General features: G+C 40.6%; 1 protein-coding gene across 8 annotated transcripts in view; it reads left to right on the top strand.

The window, feature by feature from the left end:
• Positions 1 to 26,682, top strand: part of ST3GAL3 (ST3 beta-galactoside alpha-2,3-sialyltransferase 3) — a 230,784-nt gene that overhangs the window by 90,744 nt on the left and 113,358 nt on the right. For 7 of the 8 annotated variants that reach the window (XM_024125619.3, XM_028485181.2, XM_055082479.1 and 4 more), the window contains exon 3: positions 17,689 to 17,736. The exons of the other annotated variant lie outside the window; for it this stretch is intronic. In XM_024125619.3, the coding sequence (XP_023981387.1) occupies positions 17,689 to 17,736 (48 nt within the window). The remainder of the gene's footprint in view (positions 1 to 17,688; positions 17,737 to 26,682) is intronic. 8 annotated transcript variants of the gene reach the window in all.

Genomic DNA, 26,682 nt, shown 5'->3' with positions numbered 1-26,682 from the left:
CAAGCCCTGGTCGGGGAAGATCCCACATGCCACAGAGCAACTGAGCCCATGCGCCACAACTGCTGAGCCTGCGCTCTAGAGCTGGCAAGCCACAACTACTGAAGCCCTCGTACCTTCTCCAGCTATCAAGGCAATGAGTTGCCCACGCATAAAAGCATTCCCAAAACTTCTACATATGAAGGTGTAACCAGGGGATATAAGGCCCCCACATAAATGATAGCATCTGTGGAGTCATTCATTGGCATAGAGGCGTTAGCATTACTTAACCAAGGCTCACACATTAGGTTGTTACACACCAAGAGGTTACCTAGACATATAGATGTGTCAGCAAGTTTACAAATGATGCGACTTACACTGGCAACTCCATAGAACCTTAAGATCTTGTTTTCCCACCCCAAGTTTGGGTCAAATGGAAGCAGGGGGACTCCCTGGTGGCGCAGTGGTTAAGAATCCACGTGCCAATGCAGGGGGCACGGGTTCGATCCCTGGTCCGGGAAGATCCCACATGCCGCGGAGCAACTAAGCCTGTGCGCTACAACTACTGAGCCTGCGCTCTAGAGCCCATGAGCCACAACCACTGAGCCCGCACACCACAACTACTGAAGCCCACGCACTGCAGCTACTGAAGCCTGGGCGCTCTAGGGCCGGTGCTCTGCAACAAGAGAAGCCACCGCAATGAGAAGCCCGTGCACTGCAACGAAGTGTAGCCCCCACTTGCCGCAACTAGAGAAAGCCCGCATGCGGCAACGAAGACCCAACGCAGCCAACAGCAACAAAAAATTGAAGCAGGGAGTAAGTTTAGGCAGGCTTAGCACACTGACTCTATAAAATGGGCCCATGAAACAATTTGGACAGACAACAGCATTTGGAACCCCAGTGAAATTACTTATAAGGTGAACAAAAGGGTCATTGCTATCTTGGATGGACTGATGTTTCCGATGGCAAATCCAGGAATCAGAGAGGTTTCCCCCTTTTGCAAGGGATTGGGAAATAAAAAGAAGGGCATTGTCCTTCAGTGGAAGGGAGGTAAAAAAACAAGGTGAGGGACAGTATTGAAAGAAGGTACACAGGCTTGGTTCAGACATCTTGGGAAAGCTGTCAGCCTCAGATGTTGTACTGCTTCAGATCCTAGTGAGCTTTATCTTCAGGTCGCCAGATGGTCCATTTGGGGTTCAGTGCCTTCTTTAAGTGTGACGTGTGGATCCAGGAGTCTACTTCTTGGAGTTTTACAATGGTTAGTTAGCAGTACCTGATAGGGGCCCTTCCAGTGAGGCTGGAGAGAGTTCTTTTGAAGGTGCCTCTTCCAGTACACAAAATCTCCAGGTTGTGGAGTGTGATGTTTGCAGTCTTTGTCTTCTGGTAATGTGCTGCAAAAACGGGGCTCTACTAGGGCATGATTATTTTTAATAGATGTAATTAGGCTTTTTCAATATAGAAGTATGTCTGTATCAGTTGTGGATTGAAAGGAGCAGGAGCCAAGTGCAATGGGCATCCTGTTACTAGGAGAACAGACTTCCATTGAAGCTATGCAAATATATACATTGTCATGAAGAAAAACAGGAATATTTAATAAGTTTCAGAACTTTTGGGGAACCATGTAGGGAGAAAAAGATAAATGCTTCAATCTTTGTTGCGAACATACCCTTTACCAAATTGCTGTGAGTTATAGATAGCTTAAAGGAGAGGAGAAAAAGGGTCTCTTTACACCTGGAAAACAAAACATTAAAGCAATTGGTTTTCCATTAGTTTTAGAAATCCTTACCCAGTTCAGTCTTATGATCTTAAAGTTATCAAAAACCCATCTTCCAGAGTACCTGTCAGAGCTTTTTAGATGAATCTCTTTAAAGAAGAAACATATTTGCAAAAGCATTAAAGTAAAGCAGTAACTGCCTATAACTGACAAAAAGACTTGAAAATGCCCATTATTAAATATCTGATGAGAGTTCATTATAGTGGGATTGACAAAGGGTTCTGTTAACTTCTGTGACATACATTTTAAATTATGACTCATAACATTGTAATCAGGGCATCTTAGAATTTCAGGAATTTCATACAATTTTGGAACACTTTTATTAACATATACCTATTACAAATATAAGGTAAAAACGTTTAGTATCCCTTCTTATTTGACAAATGTCTGATAAAATTTAACATATCAAATAAGCCTGATTAGTTTAACATTTTACCAGGTGAGAGACAAATTCTTTGAGATTTTCCAGGGGCCTGTGGAAGGTCCCAGAGTTAGTTCAAGGTCAGAAAGACTTCATTTAGAACTCGAATTTTGGGACGTTTGTAAAAAATATCAAAAGGTTTTGGACATTTGATCAAACGATCATAGATTATTATGAAATGATATTTAATTATCTATTTGATCAAAGTAACAATAAGTAACACATTTCAAAGGCAAATACAAAAGGTTACATAGTTGTAGGCAAAACTTAGCTCTTTTAAGATTGAGAAGATTCTGTTTTCTTGAGTAATCAGAGACCAGATTAAGAGAACATGAAGCATAGAAAAGAATTTTGTTTTCTAAGGAAATTACTTAAAGGTTAGGAAAAACCTTTTTCACAATCTCTTATTAGGAACAGGCCAATAGTCCAATAAAACATTGTCCTTTTAAGAGATTAAAAACAAAATTTGTTTTGGACTAGTGTATTTTTGACATTAAACTCAGTTTATTTTAAGATTTTTTTTTTTGGATGTGGACTGTTTTTAAAGTCTTTATTGAATTTGTTGCAGTATTGCTTCTGTTTTATGTTTTGGTTTTTTGTCCCCTAGGCATGTGGGATCTTAGCTCCCCGACCAGGGATGGAACCCACATCCCCTGCATTGGAAGGTGAAGTCTTAAATACCGGACTGCCAGGGAAGTCCCTTTTTATTTTTAGATTTTTTTTTTTACATTAAACTCATTTTTAAATAAATTCATTTTAATTTAGCCAGCTTGACCACACATAAAATTTTTTTCAAAAAAACTTTTTCCATATATTTTCTACAACTTACTATTTACTTACTATTTCCATTCAGCTGTTTTTCCTCTTTCCTATTCCGAAATAGTAAGCCTCACTTTAGGACAAAATTATTTTCTTTCCCTCAATAGAATGCATTTCCATTCTTCTACCTTTTCTTAGCAAAAACACATATCTTACTTTTCTTGCATACATAGTTGTTTCCCCTTATTATTTCTGGTAGCTTTAAACAATTATGAGTGGTCTGTTACAAATTTATGAATACCTTTCATAATTCCTAAAAGCACATTTTCCTCATAGGAAATTTTCCGGTGTGGTGTATTTACCAATAGACCCAAATATCTTTAGTCCCTTTGTAAAGGAAGCCAAAAGTGGATGAACCTATTTTAAGTAATGTTTCAGTATTTTATCTTATTTGGAAATGATCTAGATATTTAATGACTACCTGTTATTTAATTTAACTTAGCAAAACTGTAAGGTTTCAGGATGCCAAAAAGATTTGGGGAAGCTATTTAAAAGATTTACCTAGAAACTTATATCTCATCCACATCCTTTCAATTCACTTGTTTTCAACACTCATGAAAAATTTTATCATACCACGTATTTTTCTTGCTGATAAATTTTGTAGCAAAGATAACATGAACTTATCTGACCAATAAACCCAGGTAGAATAAAAGTTGTATGCCTGCATTATTTTCAGCACTGGTAACTCCAAAGACATGCCTGTTTTAATTAAACCAATGACCCCAAACTCGCTTTCAAAACTAGATCATGTAAACCCAGAAAGCACCTGGGCCAGTCTTTGTTATATTTTAATTCATCTAAGTGTGTGTTTGTTTCTAAACCAATTAAATAAGGCTCTTTTACAAATTAATTTTAGCAATACCATCCAGAGGTAGAAAAGAAAAAAAAATACCACGCATATATACATACATATATAGATACACATGAGTACACAGACAGATGCAGACAGGGACCTTATAGTTTTATTTAAAATGTTAGCCATTTCTCAGGTACAATAATACAGAACTAAAAAGAATAGTTTGATCCAAATTTTTTTTCTGGCATACTGTAAGGATCCTTTTAGAGCTGTTTTTGGAGTCAAATTGTCTTTTAGAAACTTCTGCATATCCATCAAAGAATGCAATCTGTTGTCTCCTGAGTGGCTTGGAATTCTCTCTTTTAAGGTTGCCCCTTAAGATAGACTTAAAACAAAGGTTTTATCCTTTGAACAGGATAGGTGACTTAACCAAAAAGCTTCACCAGACAGACAGATACAGAAAGCAAATTTTCTCCTAGGAGTTTTGCAGTCTATTTGTCTGTTTTCAAAAATCTAGGACTATTGCTATTTAAATCTTTCCTTTTAGTTGTTTATTTGCTCCAGTTGTCTTAGAAACAGTAATTAGGGGGTTAGCATTTGGATCCTCAGAGGGTCTGATTTTTAAAGGGGCAGGTTTTTGCAGAGGAGAGAGGAAGATGACATTGGGGGCAGGACCTGGGCACAAGATGGCTGCCAGAGCAGAGTCTGAGACAGAGGGGGCAGAGAAGACACACAAGATGGTGCCCAAGACAAAGAATTTGGGGGAGGGGGACACAAGGAGTTTGAGGCTTTGGAAGACATTTTGTTCTTTTTTAGGTTTTTTTGTTTGCTTTTTGGTTGTTTTGGCCAATTTAGAAACAGAATCTTGCAAAGAGGCAATTTTAGAACGGTGGTCTTCCAATTTAATCTTAAGAAAAATGAATTTGGGGAGATTGAAAGTTCCCCACAATGGCCACTGTAATTCCTGATTACTTTTAGTTTGGCCCACTTAGTTAAAAATGCACATAAAGGGTGTACACAGTTTTTAAACATGAACTGGCCAGAGTCCCCAAAGGAGGGCTGCCTTCAGAACATTTAGATGACTGGAATCCCATTTCCCTAAGTTCTCCCAGAAACCCACGTAAGTTGATAGAGTCTTAGCCCAGATTCCAAAAGGAATAAAACAAACTCTTAGTTCCCAGTTAGCTCAATCTCCAAAAGAGAACCTTGCTACTGCATGCTCCAGAAAGCAACTTGAGTACTCACCAAGAACAAAACCTTGAACCAGAAAGGCCGAAACTTCTCCCCTGAAAGGACAAAGCCTTTCCAGATCCTGAATAAAGTTGGAGAGCTCAAAACACAGAAGAGCGGAGCTTGGAATGCGAGAGAAGACTCCCCATATTGAAAGCAGGCAGCAACTTGGTGAAGCGATAAACACAAGTGGCTCAGTGCAGGTACCTCACTTGATTCCATGAGCCGTCATCTCTCGGGGTTTGCCTCCTTTGGACCCCACTTGTGACACCAAATATGTCAACTTTAATAATATAATAGCCAGTTATTCTACCAGCAAAAGTGAATTTATTCGGGAGTACCAGAGGAATTGCTATTTGGGAAATGCAAGCTATGGTAAACCATAGGCAAATCCAGAGAACAAGGAAGGGGAACTTGCTTTTATAGGGAAAAGGGGGGAGTTGGGGGGTGTGGGGCTGTGATAACCAGAGAGTCCATTGGAGGAAGCTGGGAGTCCAGAGCATAGAGGCTTCTCATTGGTCGGACTGCTACAGTCTCTTATTGTCTGGGCTGTCATGGGGTGGAGAGAAGTTTTCTTCTTCCTTCTGGATAGTAGAGGCACCTTTCTGTTGGAGAGCTGGTGTAGTCTCTTCCCATTTGGAATAGTTGAGGATGCATGGCAGGGTGTGAGAGCTCCCCCTACAGGCTTGTCTTGACTCCAATTTTAGCTGAGGTTTCTTTAATTCCACAATTCATTCATCAGTTGGTGGACGCTTAGGTTGCTTCCACTTTTTGGCTATTGTGAAAAATACTGCTGTAAACATTCATGTTCAAGCTTTTGTGTGGACATAAAATTTTCATTTCTCTTGGGTATATGTATACCTAGCAGTAGAATTGCTGAGTCATAGGGTAACTCTATATTTGACCCATTGAGGAACTCCCAGGCTGTTTTCCAAAGCTGCTTTACCATTTTACATTCCCATTAGTAGTGTATTCCATTTCTCCCCATGCCTTCCACTCTTAGTACTTAAGATGAATGACAGTGATGTCACCCAATTACTTTTCATTTCTCATTTGTGGTACTGAGAGGTACATATCTTTTCTTTTTAAATAGAAATAATACAAAGTAATAGGTATACAATTTTTTTTCATGGCAAAATATAAAAACTTTATTGAGCAACTTTTCATCTTATTCCTTCCCTTTGTCTTAACTAAGTTATCTCTTGAGAATGGAATGGCACCATACTCTTGATGGTAGCCTATCAAGTACATCTTTTTCCAGATGAAGGAAAGAATGTCATATGGCAAATGACTTAATAGTCTCATCCTGTCCAAAGGTCTCTGGCACATGTGAATATTGAAGGCCCTGGTCTCACGGAGATTCATATCTTTTTTTTATTATTTGGATTGAAAAAATTAACTGGGTCGTAAAGCAAATCCCAGACATCAAGTCATTTTCCCCATAAACATTTCAGTATCATCTCTAACAGTAAAGAATTTTTTAAAAATAGCCATTATGTTATTATCTCACATTAACTATAATTCCTTAATATTTTCTAATACCCAGTTCATATTCAAATATCACTAATTATCTTAAATATGCATTTCCACAGTTGGTTTTTTCTAAAAATCTGGGTCCAAACAAGGTCCTCACATTTGATTGTTTTATCTTTTAATTATCTTTTGTTCTAGACTAATTATTTTTGATAGATCATATTTAGATAATGTAATCACAAAATAATGTAAGACAGTATTTAGTAAAGCATTAAGTAGGTTATAATCAAATATGAGGCTTCTAGGTTTCTAATAGACTCTTCATTGACCCTGTTGGTAGATATATGATATATAGTTAGAGAACCAGATGGACTAAATTTGAAGCTCCGGCCCTACCACTGTAGGCTGTGTAATCTTGTGCAAGTCAATTTAGTGTTTGTTCTTATTAAAGTTATACATGTGCATAGTTCAAAATGACAATTCTACAAGACTTGTTACCAACAAAAATGAACAAGAAAAGCACTCCCCCATTACCACTACTACTTGATTTCCTGCCTCCAAGAGGCATTTGTTTTTAACTAATTTGTTTGATATTTACCTCCAGATCTCTAAATATCATGGTTATATTGCTATTCTTGATATTTCTTTTTTAAATTTTAATTTTTAAACATTTATTTTATTGAAGTATAGTTGATTCATTCTTGATATTTCTGTTTTGAGTATTACCTACTGACTTTCTCTAATGGAAGGTGAAGATTTGGTATTTAGTACTCTATCACACTCACTGCTCCTCCACCACAGATACTAAGTCCATCCTCCCATTCTCCTAATATAGTTAGAACAACATTCAGTCTGTATATTATGGCCACGAAAATGCTATTCATAGATACCATGATTACTGTTTTTTCACTGCACATTTTATTTTTCCTGAAGTCAATAACAGTCTTGCTTTTTATTTTGCTTAGTTTTCTATGTATTGACCACTAATTTAACTCTATCCTCTTCCCCAGTTGTATAAATCTGCTCTCCATATGTTCAAACACATTAGATAGTCTATCAGTTTCATTTGCTTGAAGAAATCTGTCTAGGAGCCTTCTGACATGCACTGCTCTGGACTGTTTCCTCTCTATCTCTGCTATGGTCTTAGAGTCTCCCATCACCATCCTTCTCATTTGGTATATCTCATTTCCTGGATCCCATGTTTTTTTCATTTTCTGCTTCATTTACTGGAACACATCCTCTAATAATTTCCTAGGAAGGATGCATGAGAGGTAAATTTCTGAGATATTACCTGTACGAAAGTGTCTTTATTCTAATCTCATATTTAATTGATAGTCTGGCTGGGTATAGAATTCTTGGTTGGAAATTATTTTCCCTCAGAATTTTGAAGATACTGCCCCACTGTATTTTAGGCTTTCAGCGTTCCTATTGAGAGTTCTGAAGCCACTCTGATTTTTTTTTATTATTTGTATAAAAACTTCTTTGTTGTTTTTCTCTCTGGAAATTTGAGTGTTCTGAAATTTCACGATGATGCATTTGTTGAAGGACTATTTTCATCTTGTGCAGTACACTCAGAGGGCCCTTTCAGGCCCCAAAACGCAAGTTCTTCAGTTATGGGGAAATGTTATTTAAATATTTCTTTGAATATTTTCTCCCTTCTATTAAAATTTTTTTTTCTTTTGCTAGAACTTCCATAATTCAGTTGTGATGGTTCCTAGACTGGTTCTCTAATTTAAAAAAAGAAAACTTTTGTCTCCCATTTTCTATCTTTGTCTTTTGTACTACATTTTGAAAGACTTCCTCAACTTACTTTTTTTTTTTTTTTTCTTTTGCGGTACGCGGGCCTCTCACTGTTGTGGCCTCCCCCCGTTGCGGAGCACAGGCTCTGGACGCGCAGGCCCAGAGGCCATGGCCCACGGGCCCAGCCGCTCCGCGGCATGTGGGATCCTCCCGGACTGGGGCACAAACCCATGTCCCCTGCATTGGCAGGCGGACTCTCAACCACTGCGCCACCAGGGAAGCCCCTCAACTTACTTTTTAATCCTTTTTAATTCTGCTATTATGTTTTTAATTTTCAAAAGTTATTTTTTGTTTTTATTCACTGAGTGTACCTTTTTTAAAAAAATGAATTCTATTTTGTGAATAACATATTTTCTTTCTGAAGATTTGAATGATTTTTTGAAGAGTTTTCACCTTTATTTGTGTTTTCTCTTTTTCCACATTACATTTATTTTATTATTATTTTTTAAATATTTATTTATTTATCTGGCAGCACCGGGTCTTAGTTGTGGCACGTGGGATCTTTGTTGTGGCATGTGGGATTCTTTTTTTTTTTTCAGTTGCGGCATGCAGGATCTAGTTCCCTGACCAGGGATCGAACCCGGGCCCCCTGCATTGGGAGTGTGGAGTCTTACCCCCTGGACCACCAGGGAAGTCCCTCCACATTGCATTTATTTTTCATTTGTTTTGGTCTCTGTCTTTATATGAGATACTTTCCTCTAATGCCTTGTGGTCTTGGCTGTCAGCCCATACTTAAGAGTGTAGTGTCTTGTTTTTAGTATTGTCTTCTCTCCTACTTCTAGTGGTACCTGGTGCTGCCAGCAATTGAGCCTTTGGGGAGTTCTGTGGTGTATTTCAGGACATATTTCAGCTTTCCCCACTACTAGTATAGGATTCACCTTTCCTGGTTTTGCTGAGTAAGTTCCACTTGTTTATCTGCTTTCCAAAACTTTTGTTGCTGGTGTCTCCTGTTCTTTGTTCCTGTGTACTTCTGATTTACAACAAACAAATGACCTTTTCTGTCATTTTGAGGGGTTTGGAAGGGAGTGAGGTGTATGTGTAATCTAAATCAGGGTTCAGCAAATGGTTCCTGCACCAAACCCAGCCCTTTCCTATTTCTAAGGCACCATGACTAACACTTTCCCAGGCCCCTAAATTTCCAAACTTCATCCTAGCGTCTCACTCTCAGTCTCAACACATGCCTAGTACCATTTTCATTCCAGCTTCTGTCGTACCAACAGGTGTTTGTAAGCAGTGCCACCCTTTCCCTCTTCCCTCCACCCTCCTAGAGGGCAGTTGGTAGTGGAAATCTAGCTACTCCCAGATTTCCTGGTCTCCCTGTAGGTGCTGATGCCCCAGGGGGTGTCCTGCTCCTCATCCTCAGCCAAGTGCCTTTTGTCTCCTGACGACATAGCAATTTCTTCCTCAATTTCATGGTGACTCACTTTTTAAAAATAGTCTTTGATGTGTCAAAGCCTTTTTTGAAAGTCTAAACAGGTTGTATTGACTAGTTCCCCTTTAGTCACATGCATTTTTACCTCCTGAAAGAAACTCTAATATATTAATTAGGTATGATTTTACCTGCCTGAAACCACACACCCCTCACTTTCCATGCTTCAGTGCCTCTCCATCAGTGTTCCCACCCGACCAGCACAGCCTGTCCCGAAAGGTTATCTCACAGCAGCTCAAATACTGTCTCCTCCATATCTTCCCAGCTTCTCCCAGAAAAAACTCTCCCTCTTGCCTCTTAACTCCTAGAGCACCTTTTCTAGAGACCTGTAATATAGTTCTTTGTATCTTTGTATTATCGTCCTGATAGTTCATAAACTCCTTCATGTCAGGGACCATGTCTAATCTTTTGATTAGTCTCTTGAGCTTAGAAGAACTCTGTATATGTTTGGTAAGTTAAATTAATGACATAAATCTATGGAGAGACTTCTTGAAATAAGTCTACTAAGTCAACAGCCTCCACTTAACCCATTCACAGCTGAGTCCCTGCAGTCTGATCACTGTACAGAAATTGTTCCCACTAAAGTTACAAATGCCCTCCCAGTGAGCGATTCTGCAGCATCTTTTCATCCATCAGCTTCTTCCACCTCTTTACCACATTTGGATACTCCTTTTTATAAACAATTCTTACCTCCTCTGGCTTCCTCTGTCCTGCCACTCCTATCTCTGATTATTTCACTGATTTCTCTTCCATATACCACATTCTTCTAAATCAATGGCTGTGTTTTGTTTTCTGTCCTCAGGCTTTTTTTCTCTATGTAGCTTCAGGAATCTCATTTACTCATGTTTTGTTTGTTTGGGATTAGGGTTGAGAGGGAAGAAATTGAGGGGCTCAGACTAGGGGTTAGATTCCCTCAGGATCTAAGCAGTGGGGAAAGTAAAACAAGACACAGGTAACCATATGGCTGTTGAAGTATCAGTTTTGCTGATGGACCAGTAAATCCCCAAAGTTGAGAGTTCTTTCATACAGCTAGATTGGAGAACACAGCTTAGACCCAAGGTCCAAGTAGGGCCTTTTACTTCTCCTGAGATTTAGACCCTTGGGGTGAGTCATGCTTGGAGCAGGTCATTGGGAAGGCAGAAAGTGCTCCTGGGTATTAAAGCATGAGGGCTGGAAGGTAGAGGAGGTGAACCTACTCAGACTATAGACAGCTCCAAGATAGCAGGAGACTTAAAAATGAAAATCTCAATTATAGGCCATGCCTCAAGGGAACTGAGGAAGAGCTAAACCCCAAGGGTCTCATGGAAAGATGATCCATGGGATAGCTGACTGCCACAGAGACTGGCACTGGAAGAATATTCTGGATCCAAGGCTTTTTGGTGGTGTCTTTGAGGTGTCATGTTGCCCTCAGCAGCAGGGTTGTGGCTCTTCACTGTGATGCTCTGCCACTAGCATGGGCCCCAAGGCCCAGCATCAAGTCCAGCCCATAGCCTCCTAGCCTCTGCTCTTTTTTGCTTTTCTGCTTGTATCTCCTACCAGCAGCCGCAACTCTCTGTGCATCCCAATTCAAGTCTCCAAAAGGTAGAACCTATCTGCCTATGGATTGCCTTCTCTTGGGTCAGGTGCTCGCCTGTGGTCCAGTTGTCTGACCAGGGGAGAAGCAGGGTTATGCGGTTTAGATGGAGGCTACACCCATTTAAGCAAAGGTCAGCATCCATTTGCCCAAGGCCAGAATGTAGATATAATCCTCCTTCTTAATCTCTTACTCATGTCCCACAAGTCACTAGTCCTGTAAATTTTCCCTTTTAAACATTATTAGTATCTTTTTTTTTTTTTTTTTTTCCCCTGTTGTCACTGCCTTGGTTCAGGCTGCCATCACTTCTCATCTGGAATGTTGCAATCTCTTCTACCAGTCTCCTGGCCTTCAGTCTGTCTCCTCTAATCTACCTTTTACTCTGTTGCCAGAACAGTCAATTTAGTTCCCGCATAGCAGTGAAAGTTTATGTTTAAGAGTATAAATCAGATCGTGTTACTCCCGGGTTTTAAGCAGGGGCTTCTCTCTGCTATTGAAAAATACAGTGCAAACGTTTCTCGATGGCCTCCTACATAAGGCCTCCTACAGATCTGTCTCCTCTCTTCCTCTCTGACCTCATTTCCCACCCACCTTGTGTTTTTCGTGCTCTGTGTTCCAGCAACACTGGCCTTCTCTCTCTTCCTTAATGTACCAAGATTACTGTACTTGCTTTCCTTCAGCCTGGAACTCTTTTTCCCTTGGTCTTTTCTTGGCAGGCTCCTGTCTCCCAGTCTCAGCCAAATGTCACCTCCTCAGAGAAGCCTTCCCAAAACACCCAATCTAGCACTGCCTGTACTTCCCCTCATGGTCACTATTACATCATTGGATATTCTTCGTAACCACTTATCACTGTCAGAAGTTTTGTTCGTTTACTTGTTTTTTTTCAGTCTCCCTGACTAAACTATAAATTCCTTGAGAATAGGAGCATTCTCGTCCTTCTTTACTATTGTATCCCTAAGTCTGGTGTATAGTAGTTGCTTAATAAATATGTTGAATTAATGAACAATGAAGTATCTCCCTCATTACCCTTATTTCCATACCTGTATATTATACTTAGCTTTCCCTCTCAGCTTTATTGAGATGTAATAGACAGATAACAATGTGTAAGTTTAAGGTGTACAGTGTGATCCTTTGACAAATGTATGTATTGTGAAATGATTACCACAATAAGGTTAGTTAGCACATCCATCACCTCACAGTTACCTTTTTGCATGTATGCGTGTGGTAAGAACATTTAAGATCTACTCTTAGCAAATTTCAAGTGTACAATACAATATTGTTAACTGTAGAATGCTTAGCTTTATATGTGTTTGTACTTTACCTGTTAGGTTGCAAGCTACTTCAGGGAATAATTTTTTTTCATTCACTCTTACGTCTCTAGGGCTTACACATGGTGGCTAGCAGAATATGTGTGTTGAATGTGTACCATGACAGGTAGTAGCCAAAATGTAACTTGTTCATTGCATAATTTGACTTTTGGAAGCCTCTCCAATGACTGGAAGGACTAAGCCTCATTCTTCATCCTCTCTTTATATTCTTTTTATCTGCTTCAGAAACCAGACACAGGAAACATCTGACCATAATAAAAGGTTTCCAGTAAATTCTAGGTTTCCTCACTGAAAAAAGTCATGTGCAGCAATGCTCTGTTGTGCTTTGGTCTGTAATTCTGTTTGGTCACTTGTATAGCACCCCACATGGCCGCCTCTGGCCTGGGAACCAGGAACAGCTGGAACCCAGGATGCTTGAAGTAAAAATGACATATCTCTTAGCCTGAGAGGGAGAAGTCTGGATATTCTTGCTCCGTTTCTTGCAAAACAAACTTCTCAATTTGTTGAACACTGAATTTTCCCTTTAGCTGTCAAAGTGGTTTATAACTCAAATGATCTTACATCCTTTAGAATAAACACAAAAAATGAATGGCCAAACTGATTCTCAAATCTCTGCCTTAAATGCTCAAAGCAACATCCATCCAAACTTACACAAAACACGATATATGTCCCTAACTTCCTCCTGAAGTTTCTGCCCTCTCACTTGCATCTTCTGTATTTTAAAGGCACATGCTCTTGGGAGCATTCCACTACCACTGGAAATAATATTTACAAAAACTCCAACTTTTCCTTTCCAGTAAGACTGTCATCTGTTTGGTGCTTGCCCCTTGCTCACCATTATCACACTTTAAGTGCCTATTAACCCTCTGCTTCCTTGGCTGGAAGGCAAAGACCAGCTCCTATTCAGCTCCATATCTCTAGTATCTGGCACCAGGCCTGGCACACAATAGGCACTTGATAATACTTGTGAGAAGGAAGGAAGAAGAAACGAATTTTTTAAAAGCCAGTCTATTTAGGAATTGAGGTTGCTGAGGTATATTTAAGTGTCATGAAGTATAACGATGACCTCAGTATAACTAAAGGGAAAAGCTGAATAGCTTTTCAGCATGCACAGTGAATAATGAAGGGAGATCAAGAAACTTCCATCCTTTTGCATTGGTACCAATGTGTTAGAGGTTAAAATCTTAGAGCTGGATTAGAGAGTTCTTCTTTGACTTTTTTTTTTTTTTTTTTTTTTCTGATAATACAAGTTACATGTTCACTCTGGAAATTTTTCAAAAATACAGAGAATAAATATCATCTATAATTCTTTCACCCAGAGACAACTGTTGTTCATATTTAGTTAACTTGTAGCCTTTTTTCTTTACATTTAGATTGAAAACTTTAAAAGAGATTATTATTTCAGGACTGCTTGTGAGTACAAAGAAAGTAAATTGAAATTGGAAAAATACTTGTCAACTGTAAGAAAAATTTGAGATGCTGTTTTTATTGTTGCTCATCTGGGCAGTCAACCCCTCAGAAAGGCTTTCGTAATCTTCATCCAGGTGACTGTGATCTCTCACCTAGAAAGCCCCTAGGGCCCTTTCCTTATTCCCCCTGCACTGCTTTGTGGGAATGCTTTTATCTTTCGAGGATGAGGCCAGGCTCAAACATCTGAAGCTTCATGGTATAAGGACATTTCAAGGTTGACTTGAATTAAATGAGAATCTGTATGCAGGATGGATCTCTTCCCTCACCAGTTTGTGAAATATCATTCAGATAACATGACCTTTGAAAGAAAGCAAAGACATTTACTAGTTTATTCCTTTGTTTAATGAACATATTGACCACCTTCTGTGTGTCAGTCACTGTCCTAGGCATCAAAGCCTCAAAATGAACAGACAATCCTTATCCTCAGGGAACTTGCAGTTTAAAGAGAGAAAAAGACCAGTAAACAAGGATTATAATGCAGTATAATAAATGCCATAATAGCAGTGCAGTGACGGCCTAAAGAGAAGGGGCAGAACTGATCAGGGAAGCCTTCAAGAAGAGGGGATGATTGTGTTGGGTCTTAATAGAAAAGTCGGAGTTTTTAATGCAAACAGGCAGAGAAAACAGTATGTTTGGTGTCTGAAGACACAAAGGTATATATCTCTTTGGAGAAGTAGAAGTTGTTTGGCATAGCTGGAGCATGAGGCATTTAGAGGTCATAAATGAGCCAAAATGGTAAAGATCTTGAAGGTCAGAGCTTGGAGTTTATCTTACAGGCTACAGGAAGCCACTGAAGCATTATAATTAAGAACAAAGACGTAGTCAGGTATACTTTTTAGAAAAATCATGCAACAGTATGAAGGATGATGGAAGTGGGCTAAGCTGGAGGTAGGCTTGTGGTTAAGGGGCCTATCAGAACAGTCCTAGCAAGAAAAGGATAGGCAGATGTCCACAAAAGGCAAATCTATAGAGACAGAAAGTAAATTAGTGGTTGCCTGGGGCTGGAGGTGGGAACAGGGCATGACTGGGCACCTGGGATCTGCTGGGTGATAGAAATGTTCTAAAGCTGCATATGCTGATGGTTAAACAACTCTGTAAATTTTCTAAAAATCATTGAATTGTACACTTAAAATGAGTGAATTTTATAGTATGTAAATTATACCTCAATAAAGCTCTTTTTAAAAGAGAGAGAAAAATAGGGGCTTCTCTTCTGAAAGGGCACAGTAACATTGAGAGGAAACAGATGTGGGAAACATTGATAAAGAAGTAGAATTTGTAAGAGATGTTGATTGTATCTCATACAAGGTAGGATGGTCACCTATCTGATTAGACAAGTGTTCTAATTGTGCTTCTACATTTTTGTGAAAGAAAAAAATAAGTCAACCTTACCTTTTACTTGGTAGGTTTCAAAGCATATGGATCTGCCCTTAACTGGCAGTACAGAATATCTGCCTCTGGGTACTTATAAAAAATTGTATCCTGCAGCTCTCTGCTACCCAGTTCTTAATAAACACTTGATTATGAGAAAAAGTGATTATGAAGGATTACCTGAAGGAGTTGAAGTCCATCCATTTCTTGAGGCACTGTCTTTCAGCAAACAGTTATTGCCTGCCAGTTGTTATGCTGGTAACATAGCAGTGAATAAAGCAGATATAGTGTCGGCCTTTATAGAGCTTATAGTCTAGCAGTGCAGACAGATGACTGACAGTTATGATAACTCTTGTGTCAGATTTCCATGTGCAATAAGAGAAAATGACATACACCTGAGATCTGAAGGATCATGCTGAGGTGGGATGCTGCCTGTGGTGTAAACGCTGGTCCTCATGCAGCCAGCTAGCATTCCTTTGTAGTGAGTGAGCCTTTTTTTTTTTTTTTTAAAGGGAGCATGGGTTTTATTTATTTTTACTTATTTATTTTTGGCTACATCGGATCTTAGTTGTGGCACGTGGGATCTTCGTTGTGGGACGCGGGATCTTTCGTTGTAGTGCATGGGCTCTACTTTGCACCGCACCGGCTTCTCTCTAGTTGTGGCATGCGAGTTTTCTGTCTCTAGCTGTGGCGCGCGGGCTCCAGAGCATGTGGGCTCAGTAGTTGCGGCGTGCGGGCTTAGTTGCCCCACGGCACGTGGGATCTTAGTTCCCCAACCAGGGATCGAACCCGCATCCCCTGCATTGGAAGGTGGATTCCTTACCACTGGACCACCAGGGAAGTCCCATGAGTGAGCCTTTTGAATGTGATCCCTTTGGAGTCTGGGGTCTCTGGGGTTATTTTGGGCCTTAGATTATCTTGGTGTCCCTTATAATTGCTTTTATTGAGCTGTGTGTTGGCCTATGCCATCATTTGTATTGCTCCTGTTGTAAGAAACAGCCATAAAAGATTCACAATTACTTATTATAGAAATGTTGTAGAAGTTACAGTCTCAACATCGTGCAGCATCCCCCTTTATTAAGACCCATAGAGGAATTTCTTTCTGATCACCGTATAGTATTTGCTTTTATGTATGCTTTGCTCTTCTGGTTGCTCTTAGGCGCCCTGTCCCATCCTGCTTCAGGTCTCCACACAGAGCATCCTCTCTGCCTGGAATGCCCATTCCTTCTTGTCGGGTTTAACCCTTACTTATCCTTCAGTTCTTAGTTCAGTTGTCACTTCTTTAGGGAAGACTTCCCTAACCAACACCCACTCCCCTTCCAAACTAGGTCTCCTCCTAATAGAACTTTCTCAGCACTCTTTTCTTTTCTTTTTTACTTAATCAGTTTTTAGTTGAATAACTTGTTGGGTAACTTTTTTTCTCTTAGACTGATGACAGATCCTTGAGCGTAGAGACCATGCTTTTATTTGTTTGCATCTGGATCACAAAGTCATAGTATAGTATCTTGCACATAGTAGATGCCCAATAAATATTTACTGAACAGTTGAATAAATGAATGAATGTATGTATTGTGAGCACTCAATCTTGTTTATTTTCTCATTTTCTTTAGCTGTTTGGGAGCTCAGACCTCTTTGATTCTACCTGTAGCGTTTGTTTAGGTCCTCATGGCATGCATTTTGTGCACTAACATTCCCCTGACTATGTAATATTTTTCCTTCCTTTGACTTCTTCATTTTTAAAATTCCAGTGTGTACTGTAAATTCCTATAAGTCACTTTATGCCTTTGGGGAGAAGAAATAATAAACATTGAGTATATGAATAGGAAAAGAAAACAAGTCAAAGGGAAATGTTAGTGCCTTTAACCAGATGCAGGAGGGAAGTTTTCTTTTGCTTCGTTTTAATTTTATTTTCACTATGAGAAGCAAAAAGAAGTAAATGTGTCCCCTAATTTGGCAGGAAATGCCTCTGAAGAATTTGGGGCATATCTCTGCCCTGAGATGTTCCTCCCAGTGGCACGAGGCTTGGGCTGGGCTCGGCAGGGCCTCCTGGCCCAGTGGATGGGTGGGACGAACCAGTGGAGGCTGTCTGTGCTGCTGAGTTTCAGTCCAGTTGACTTTTCCTTGGGAGAGGGTTTGGGCAAAGCCAGTGGGAACTTGTTTTTTTGTTTTTGTTTTGTTTTGTTTTTACTGTAAGAAAGAGAAAGAAATGAACTTGTCCTCTTGTGTTGCAGATTCAGTGGTTCTTTCCTTTGACTCCGCTGGACAAACACTAGGCTCAGGTACCAACCCCTCCCCTTCTGTCATCCTTTCAGCATTCAGCACTGGCCACATTTGAAGTGGAGCCTAATGAGGTGGGGGAGGGGGCGTCTGGGGAGGGCAGTGGAATATCTCAGTATTGTGGGAAAATCTCAAGAAGCATTTCTAGGGACCCACAGTGTAGGAGGCAGCAGCGGGATACAACATCCAGAAGACTTCGCCAATTGCTTTAGAACTGTGCACCGAGGAGTTTGCAGTTGATGCTCCTTCCTCATTCAGGGTGGTCCAGCGTCATAGAAAAGGTGTCTGTTTCCTGTGCACATATCCTGTCTCAGAGAGTGGGGCAGAGGGCGTTGAGAGACCCCAAGCTCTGGGCACGCTGGAGTAGCTAACCATCAGGGCTCTCCAGCAGCATGCCAGGCTGGTGAGAGTATCACAGCTTCCTAGGGACATACACCCTGTTGCGTGTTCACATGCACACCCCATATACTCAAATACACACCTCCTCCAGGACGGGCACTGTACTGTGCACATGTGCCGACGTACTCCTGCTCTTCCTGTGTCAACAGTGCAGGACACACAAATCGGCACACCCGCTGCTTTGACACAAATCACCCAGGCTCAGTGGAGCTCAGCTCTCCCCTGTCTGAGGCAGTCTGCCTGCCCCACACCACTGTGCTGTTGGCAGTAAACAGAAAGAGAAGATACTTTGATTCTTCAGCTTGCTGCCATCGTGTCCCTGTGGGAGCCCCAGAATGACTTCACCTCGTGAGGAGAGCATCTCTATGTATCAGGTCTTAATTTTTAGCTGAAAACGGTGGTCCTCGTACCTTAGGTGCTGCCTGTGAGTAACAGGGAGAGTTTGCTGGCCTGTTGAGGGCAATTAACCCATTTTGCTGTCCTTGACTGCAATAGATTGATGTTTCACAAAGCAGCAATGAGGTTCAGGCCACTGTAGCAATGTGGACAAGGGGAAGGATGATCAGAGAATATGATCACAGCTGCCACTGTTTGCTGAGGGCCTACTGTGTGCCAACACTATGCTAAGTGCTTTACACACATCTTGCAAGGTGGATAATACATCTTTAATTATAAAGAAACTTAATTCTCAAAGACTTGAAGTACCCTGTCCAGGGCCACTCATATCTCTCCACCCCTAGAGCCTGCACTCTCTGCCTTGTCATCTTGCTGTCTCATACTTTGATGCTTGAGGTGTCCTCATTGAAATGCTGAGATGGGAGAGGTTGCTTTAAGACAGAATGGACCTTTAGAAAAAGTTTTTAAGTAGTTGCAAAGTTGCTTCCATTCACATAGGAAAAACCTGATCAATTTTATTACATTAAAGTAGAACTTCTGTTAATCAAAAGGTACCATTAAGAGAGTGAAAAGGCGGAGTGAAAAAAGACATCTATAACACAAATAGCCAACAAAGTGCTTGCTTCCAGAATAAAGAACTACAGAAATCAATGTGAGTAAAGAAATAACCCAGTATAGAAAAAAGCAAAAGACCCCAACAGGAACTTCACAAAAGAGGAATCCAAATGGCCAATAACCCTATGAAAAGGTGTTCGATTATATTACTACCTAGGGAAATGCAAATTAGCATTTCAGTGAGATACCACTGCACACCTACCAAAATAGGAAAGCCTGAGAAGCTTGATATTCCAAGGTTGGTGAGGAAGTGATATGGTGGAAACTTTGGTCTCTACTGGTCAGTGAGTAAGTTGATTACAACCACTTTGGAAAAAAACTGTGGTAGTGTCTAGCTAAATTTGAATATATACATACCCATGACCTGGCATTTCCTCCCCTAGGTATATTCCCTGCATAAATAGATACTTATATATATACCAGGATATATGTATAAGATACATGTGTAAGAATCTGTCTGTCATTGAATGCAGCTAAAGGCCTGGACAGAATGCATTTAGCAGCTATTTGAAGACTCTGAAATATAAATAGTAGTAGACAGATTGGGGGAAAAACTAGAATTAGAAGTACTGCCACCCTGGCAGTGAATTTCTCATTTTTCCTCTGGTATCCCATGTCCTGGACTCGAGACAGCCCCAAATCCGGGCACAAGCAGAGTGGACATAAGGGCACAAATGGAGAGAATTCCAGAAGACCTCTAGTTATGACTAGAGTCTGGTTGGGAAAGGGGCTCTAAGGCTCAGACAAGGATGGGAAATCCCGAGGGTTGTTTTTCTCTGTTTTCTCATGCCCTAGTCCCCAGGCAGTCCCCTCGGTGGTGGTGGTGGCAGTGCCCAGTAGCAGCAGTGGGGCCTTCAAGCACCTAAAACTGAGGAAGGGAAACCTTTTTTGATCAAATCTTCCTCTCTGTAATCCCAAGAGGGTGGGGTGAAATCCAGTTGCTTTTTTCTCTCTCTGCCTTCCTGCTGCTTGGTCCCAGATTTGGGTACAGTTCAGGAAATGTGTGGCAGAAAGTGTAACTAAAACCCCAGATTTCTGGCCAGAGAACCGAATAGGGGAGGACCAATGAACTAGAAAGTACAAGTAGAGCAGAGAGGAAGGAGCTCAGGAAAACGACTCCATAAAGTTGTGTATGAACTTCGGGGCTAACCCTGAGCTGTGCATGTGTGCATCTGATTCTAACCAACACACCAAAGACTATGAGAACTGAGCTAAGGGATAGACCACCACTTGAGTCCCAGACTGGACACTTGGTGGTACACACCTGAACAGGCTTTGAAAATGGAACTGGCATTGAAACCACAACTCAAAAGAAGGCTGGTCAGAACTTGCCAACTAAATCCAACCTGCTTGATTGTCCGGTAAAACAAAAATATCAACATTCTCCACTGAATTTAAATAAGACCTAAAGTTTCATGACATAATATTCAAAATATAGAGGATACAATCTAAAATTAATTATCACATGAAGAGCTAGGAAAATCTCAACTTGCCTGGGAGAGGCAATCAGAGGATGCCGATGCCAGGGCTTCCTTGGTGGTGCAGTGGTTAAGAATCTGCCTGCTAGTGCAGGGGACATGGGTTCGAGCCCTGGTCCAGGAAGATCCCACATGCCATAGAGCAGCTAAGCCCGTGCACCACAACTACTGAGCCTGCCCTCTAGAGCCCGCAAGCCACAACTACTGAGCTCACGTGCCACAGCTACTGAAACCCACGCACCTAGGGCCCGTGCTCTGCAACGAGAGAAGCCACCGCAATGAGAAGCCCACGCACCGCAATGAAGAGTAACCCCTGCTCGCCATAACTAGAGAAAGCCCGTGTGCAGCAATGAGGACCCAACACAGCCAAAAATAAATAAATAAAATAAATAAATAAATAGATAGATAGATGCCGATGCTGAGATGACACAGATGTTGGAATAATCTGACAGACTTTAAAGTAGCTTTTATGAAAAAGCTCCTGGCCCCCTTTCCCCACCTCTTCCATCTGGCTGTTGCTGAGTTGAATCCTTTCATAACAAACTGGTAATCTAGTAAGTAAACTGTTAAAAAAAAATGCTCCCAAAAGTAAGGGTAAACACTGTTGACATGAATGGAAAGATAGAAAGTGTTAGCCAAAAAAATAACCCCATGAACCAAATATGTATATATAAACCAAATGGAGATACAAGAAAAAAAATACGATGATGGAAAATTTAAAAACTCTGCTGCATGGGCTCAATCACAAAATGGAGATGACAGAGGAAAGAATTAGTAAACTCGAAAATAAAGCAATAGAAACTATCCAATCTGAACAGCAGAAGAAAAAAGATTAAAGAAGCTGAATGAAGTCTCAGTGACTTATGGGACAATACAGGAAGGTTTACCATCTGTGTCATTGGAGTCCCAGAAGGAGAGAAAGAGTGTGGTATAGAAGAAATGTTTGAAAAAATAATGGCTTAAACTTCCCAAATTTGGTCCCCAACTAGGCTTTATTCTGGGAATGGAAGGCTGGTTCAACATTCAAAAATCAATCAGTGTAATCTACCCTATTAACTGTCTAAAGAAGAAAAACTACATGGTCATGTCAATTGATAAAGAAAAAGCATTTGATAAAATTCAACATCTACTCATGATAAAAATTTTCAGCAAACTTAGAAGGGGACTTTTTCAATCTGATATAGGGCATCTACAAAAAACCTACAGCAAACATCATACTTAATGGTAAAAGACTGCTCTCCCCCTAAGATCAAGAACCACTCCTGAAAGTCCTAGCCAGTGCAGTAAGAAGAAAAAGCAATACAAAGAATACAGACGGAAAAGGAAGAAATAGAACTAACCGTCTTTATAGGTGACATGATTGCCTACATAGAAAAATCCCAAGGAATCTAAATATTTTTTAAAACACCTAGAACAAATAACTGAGTTTCGTAAGATAAAAGGATGCAAAATCAAAATGCAAAAAATTAATTATATTTCTGTATATTAACAATGAACAATTAAGATTAAAAAAAATTTAGTAGCCCTCCCCCAAAACGAAATAATTATGTATATATCTACTGAAACATGCAGGATCTGTATGCCGAAACTTGTTTCTCTCCCATATTTTCTTCCCCACCTACCAAACTGTTCAAGCCACAAACCTAGTAATCACCTTAATTGTTCCTCTTCCTCACCCTTTCCTACATTTTCTGTCTTCACGGTATGTCCTTGTTCAACCACTTCTTTCTAGTATCACTGTCCAAGGTACCATCTTTTGCCCCCTAGACAAGCAAACATCTCCTAACTGGTCTCTCTGTGCTCATTGATTGCCTCCCAGTGGTCCATTCTCCATGTTGTAGTCAGAGTCATCTTTTAAAAATGTAAATCAGATCATGTCTTGTTCCCACTGAAATCACTCCAGGTTCAAAGTCCATGAACTACAGGGCCCTACTTGCTGGCTCCTATGCCAATTTCTGTCTAATTATCTCAACACTTTCACTTTACTTCATTTGCCCCTCGCTGCCCTCAAGCCACATTGGCGTTCCTGCCATTCCATGAATATGCCAGGTCCCTTCCTGCCCCAGGGCCTTTGTACTCACTTACCTTTCGCTTTGCACGACTGTCTCAGGTCTCTGTTCAACTGTCATCTCTGCAAGAAGGCCTTCCCAGAACACTTTTTCTAAAGTAGTCTACTCTCTTTTGACTCCCAGCCCTTCTCTAAGCAGGTGTGTCTTTATTTCTTCTTAGCACTCATCCTTCCTTCAAATCATCTGCTTATTTACCTTCCTTCAAATTATGTGCTTGTTTATCTTACTTAATTGGTCCTCCCCCCCACTAAAATGTAGGCTTCATGTAGCCAGGGACCTTGCCTATCTTGTTCATCACTGTGTCCCTGGAACTTGGAACAGTACCTGGCACATAATAGGTGCTCAGTAAATATTTATTGAATGAAGAATAGAAAAATAGAAACAATAATGTCCATCACTTACTGGATGCTTAAGGATTACATAAATAATGACATGTTTATACAGTGGAATACTGTGCAGCCATTAGAAATGATGATGCAATTTTATTTTTATTGACATAGAAGATGTCGAGAGTATTATTGAGTGAACAAAACAGGAACAAACAGCATGTATATTGAGGCCACAGGTAAGTACAATTATATATGCACATTCACACATATATTTGTGGAAAGATATTTCTGGGAAGATACTCACCAAAATATTTGCAGCAATTAACTTTAGATAATGGGAGTTTTGAATGGTTCTTACTTCATTCTTTTTAAGTTTTTTACATTTGGATTTTTGCAGTAAGCTTGTGTTATTCCTACAACTGGGAAAAATAAAATTACTTTTGTTTGGAGAGAAGGACTGTGTCTGTGCTTAGTGGTTATTTTTATATATCTACCCTACTAGGTGGTAAGCTCCATGAAGTTTCAGATACAAACTGCAGAGTGAGCCATTTTTTCTGTATCCTGTCCTAGCTGCTCTTTTGACATGCTGTCCCTCATAATCCTGCAGCTTAACACAAGATGCCCTGGCATGGTCTGGACATACTTGATATCATGAATAGAACTGAATTTACTGTATGCCCAGCTCTAGACATCTTCTTTTCTTCCCAGGATAGAAGGGAAATGGTGCATGACCTCTTTGCTTGTATTGGGGTGGGGCTTCTACCTACCAATGGAGGTTCGACACTCCATTGGCCCCCAGTACCGTCACAGCTGTGCTGTGCTTGGGTGGAGGGCGCATAGTCACAGGGGACCTCGTCTTATCAGGACGTCCTCCCTAGGCCTCTCTCCTTCCCCACACCAATGTACACCCATTTGAGATTGGATTTCAGTTTGTGAACTTCTAAGTTATTTTACTGGGTCAGTTAATTTAGTCCAGGTCAGTGAATTTTTCTGTGTTTATTTTATAAAACTGCTTTTCCTATTTTAGTTTGTCTTTGATTAACTGATCCTACGTTATAATTTATTTTCCTGACTCGAGATGATGTGGGAGCTGTTTGCACTTTGGCCAGCCCCTCTTGGGTCTCTGTGGACTCCCATGGTTCATGTGTGGGCATGGCTAGGCCTTTTGACACCACCCTGGGGCAGGGGGTGGGAGGTAAGGGTAGATAATTGCTCTCATGGCAGCTCTCCTAATATGAGGGGGTCTGCTTTCCTTGTTTTCTTCTGAGAGTCAGTGTAGAGTAACGTAAAGAAAAGAGGCTGCAGAGCCAGACCTGGGTTGGTTCAGTCGCACCCAGCTGGTCCATGTGCTGGCTGGGGATCTTGAACACATTATTTCCCCTCTCTAAGACTCTGTTTCCTCCTCTGTAAAATGGAGAAAATACCCACCTCATAAGGGTTGTAAGGGTTAAACTGAGAGTGTAGGTGAAAGTACTGAGAGCAGCATGAATTCACAGTAGATGCTCAATAAATAGTAGTTCCCTCGGTTCTTCCCTTTGTCCAGCATGTCCATTTGCAACTGTTGCCAACTTCCTCCAACCCAAGCCAGGATATATATTACTTATGTTTAATATAGCCCATGACTTTTATTCAAGGCTGTGCCTTTTCTTTAGAAAAGAGGGATCTATTTTGGTTAGGATAGGTTCTCATTCCATTTATCCCTATGCCCTTTGCACTTAGCAATTCATCATATCTCAGAGGTTGAAGCCAAAGACCCCTTTAAAGAAGCAGAGCTTCTTCTCTTATATGCTTGGAGTTTTCTTGCCTAATGGCCTATCCTGCTTTTCTGGCTTTTGTGCGTTCTAATATGAAGCGCTGCAGTTTCCTGATAGAATAAAGTTCATGTTTTTTCCCATATGCTAAACTTTATCTACTTCAATAATGTTTCTCAAACTGGCCTTCGTGGGAAATATTCATTGTTGTCATCGGCAGCAGTTATTTCATAAGCATCTGCTTTGTGCAAAGCACAGTGACAGCCCATGGGAATTTGTGGTGGCTCTTTTCAATGATCAAAGGAGGTGGGTCACTGGGGACTGAAAGGGCCAGTGGCACAATCGGCTCATGATGTGCACCTATATTCCCTGAAAGTCCATTTCAGGGCTCAGTGGCCTAAGAGTGGAGCTGGAGTAGGACACTTTCTCCCGGGGAGCTCCCCCTTCATCCTAGAATAGGATATCACTGTGTAGTCAGTACCCCCAGCTGTTTAAACATGAGAGCACAAGTAGAAAGTGATAACACTTGTACACCCTGCTAAGATAAAAGGAGGGGACTCAGGGTTATTTAATCAGGGCATTGTGAAAACATTTAAAATTTTCTTTACATTTTAGAATTATGATGAGCAAAATGAAATACAGAGTGTTGTGGAATGTATTAAATGTTGAATTGCTATAAAACATAAAAATAAATGTTTTTAAGTTTTTAAGTTAAAAACTTGAGTTTGTTTCAATGTGTGTTAGTTTTTATCTCAGGGTTTATGCCTCTCAGGTGGTCAGTTTTCATAAAGGTTCCAAATATGCTTGAAAAGAATGTGCATTCTCCACTTGTCAGGTGTAAGGTACTCTGTGTATCAGCTAGTTCAAAATTTATTCACTGTGCTGTTCAAATCTTCTGATTTCTCACTGATTCTGTGAGCCTGATTCTTCAGTGGTCTTTAAGTTTCCCGTTATAATGACAGGAGACCCATTGTATATTTCTCCTTGTAATTCTCCAACCCAGCCCTGATACAGAGACATTATTAGGTGTATACACACTTCAGTGCATGGCCTCCTTTTGTTTATGGCCAGTTTCTGAACCTTCCAGGAGTTTCTATAAGTTCGGAACACCAACTTCTTCCTTTGAAATGCCAGTGGAAGAGTTAATGGTTAGTTTCAAAGACAGTCAGCATCTGAACAAGCACTTTATGCATTCACCGGTCTGGCGTGGTACGGGTGTGGAGGAGAAGAGCAGAGATTTGCATCGTGCATGCCACTTCCCACCTGGAGCCAGGCAAGGGACACACTTGTGCTCCTTGGTCAGGGCTTTCCAGCCTGGCTGAGGCAGGGAGCCTAAACCACCAGACTAAACATCTCCCCTTCACTGTGCAGCTGTGGTCTTGTTGCTCTGACACCTGGGAGGAGAGTACCTTCAGGTGCCAGGAGAGCTGTACATACACGTGAGCACACGTTGTGCCTGGTGACTTGTGAGTTCCAGGATCTTTTTTTTTTTTTACGTTAATTTTTAGTTAATTTTTGGAGTATGGTTGCTTTACAATGTTGTGTTAGCCTCCACTGCACAACAAAATGTATCAGCCATACACATGCAGATATCCCCTCCCTTTTGGACTTCCCTCTCATTTAGGTTACCACAGTGCACTAGGTGACTTCCCTGTGCTGTACAGCATGTTCCCATCAGTTGTCCATAAATGGGTGTTGAATTTTGTCAAAAGCTTTTCCTGCATCTATTGAGATGGTCATATGGTTTTTATTCTTCAATTTGTTAATATGGTGTATCACATTGATTGATTTGCATATGTTGAAGAATCCTTGCATCCCTGGGATAAACCCCACTTGATCGTGGTGTATGATCCTCTTAATGTGTTGTTGGATTCTGTTTGCTAGTATTTTGTTGAGGATTTTTGCATCTGT

This window comes from Physeter macrocephalus, chromosome 3 (assembly GCF_002837175.3).
Source record: "Physeter macrocephalus isolate SW-GA chromosome 3, ASM283717v5, whole genome shotgun sequence".
In the NCBI taxonomy this organism is placed as follows: domain Eukaryota; kingdom Metazoa; phylum Chordata; class Mammalia; order Artiodactyla; family Physeteridae; genus Physeter; species Physeter macrocephalus.
The sequence above is the reverse complement of the archived record's forward strand: the minus strand, read 5'-3'. Positions and strand labels throughout refer to the sequence as shown.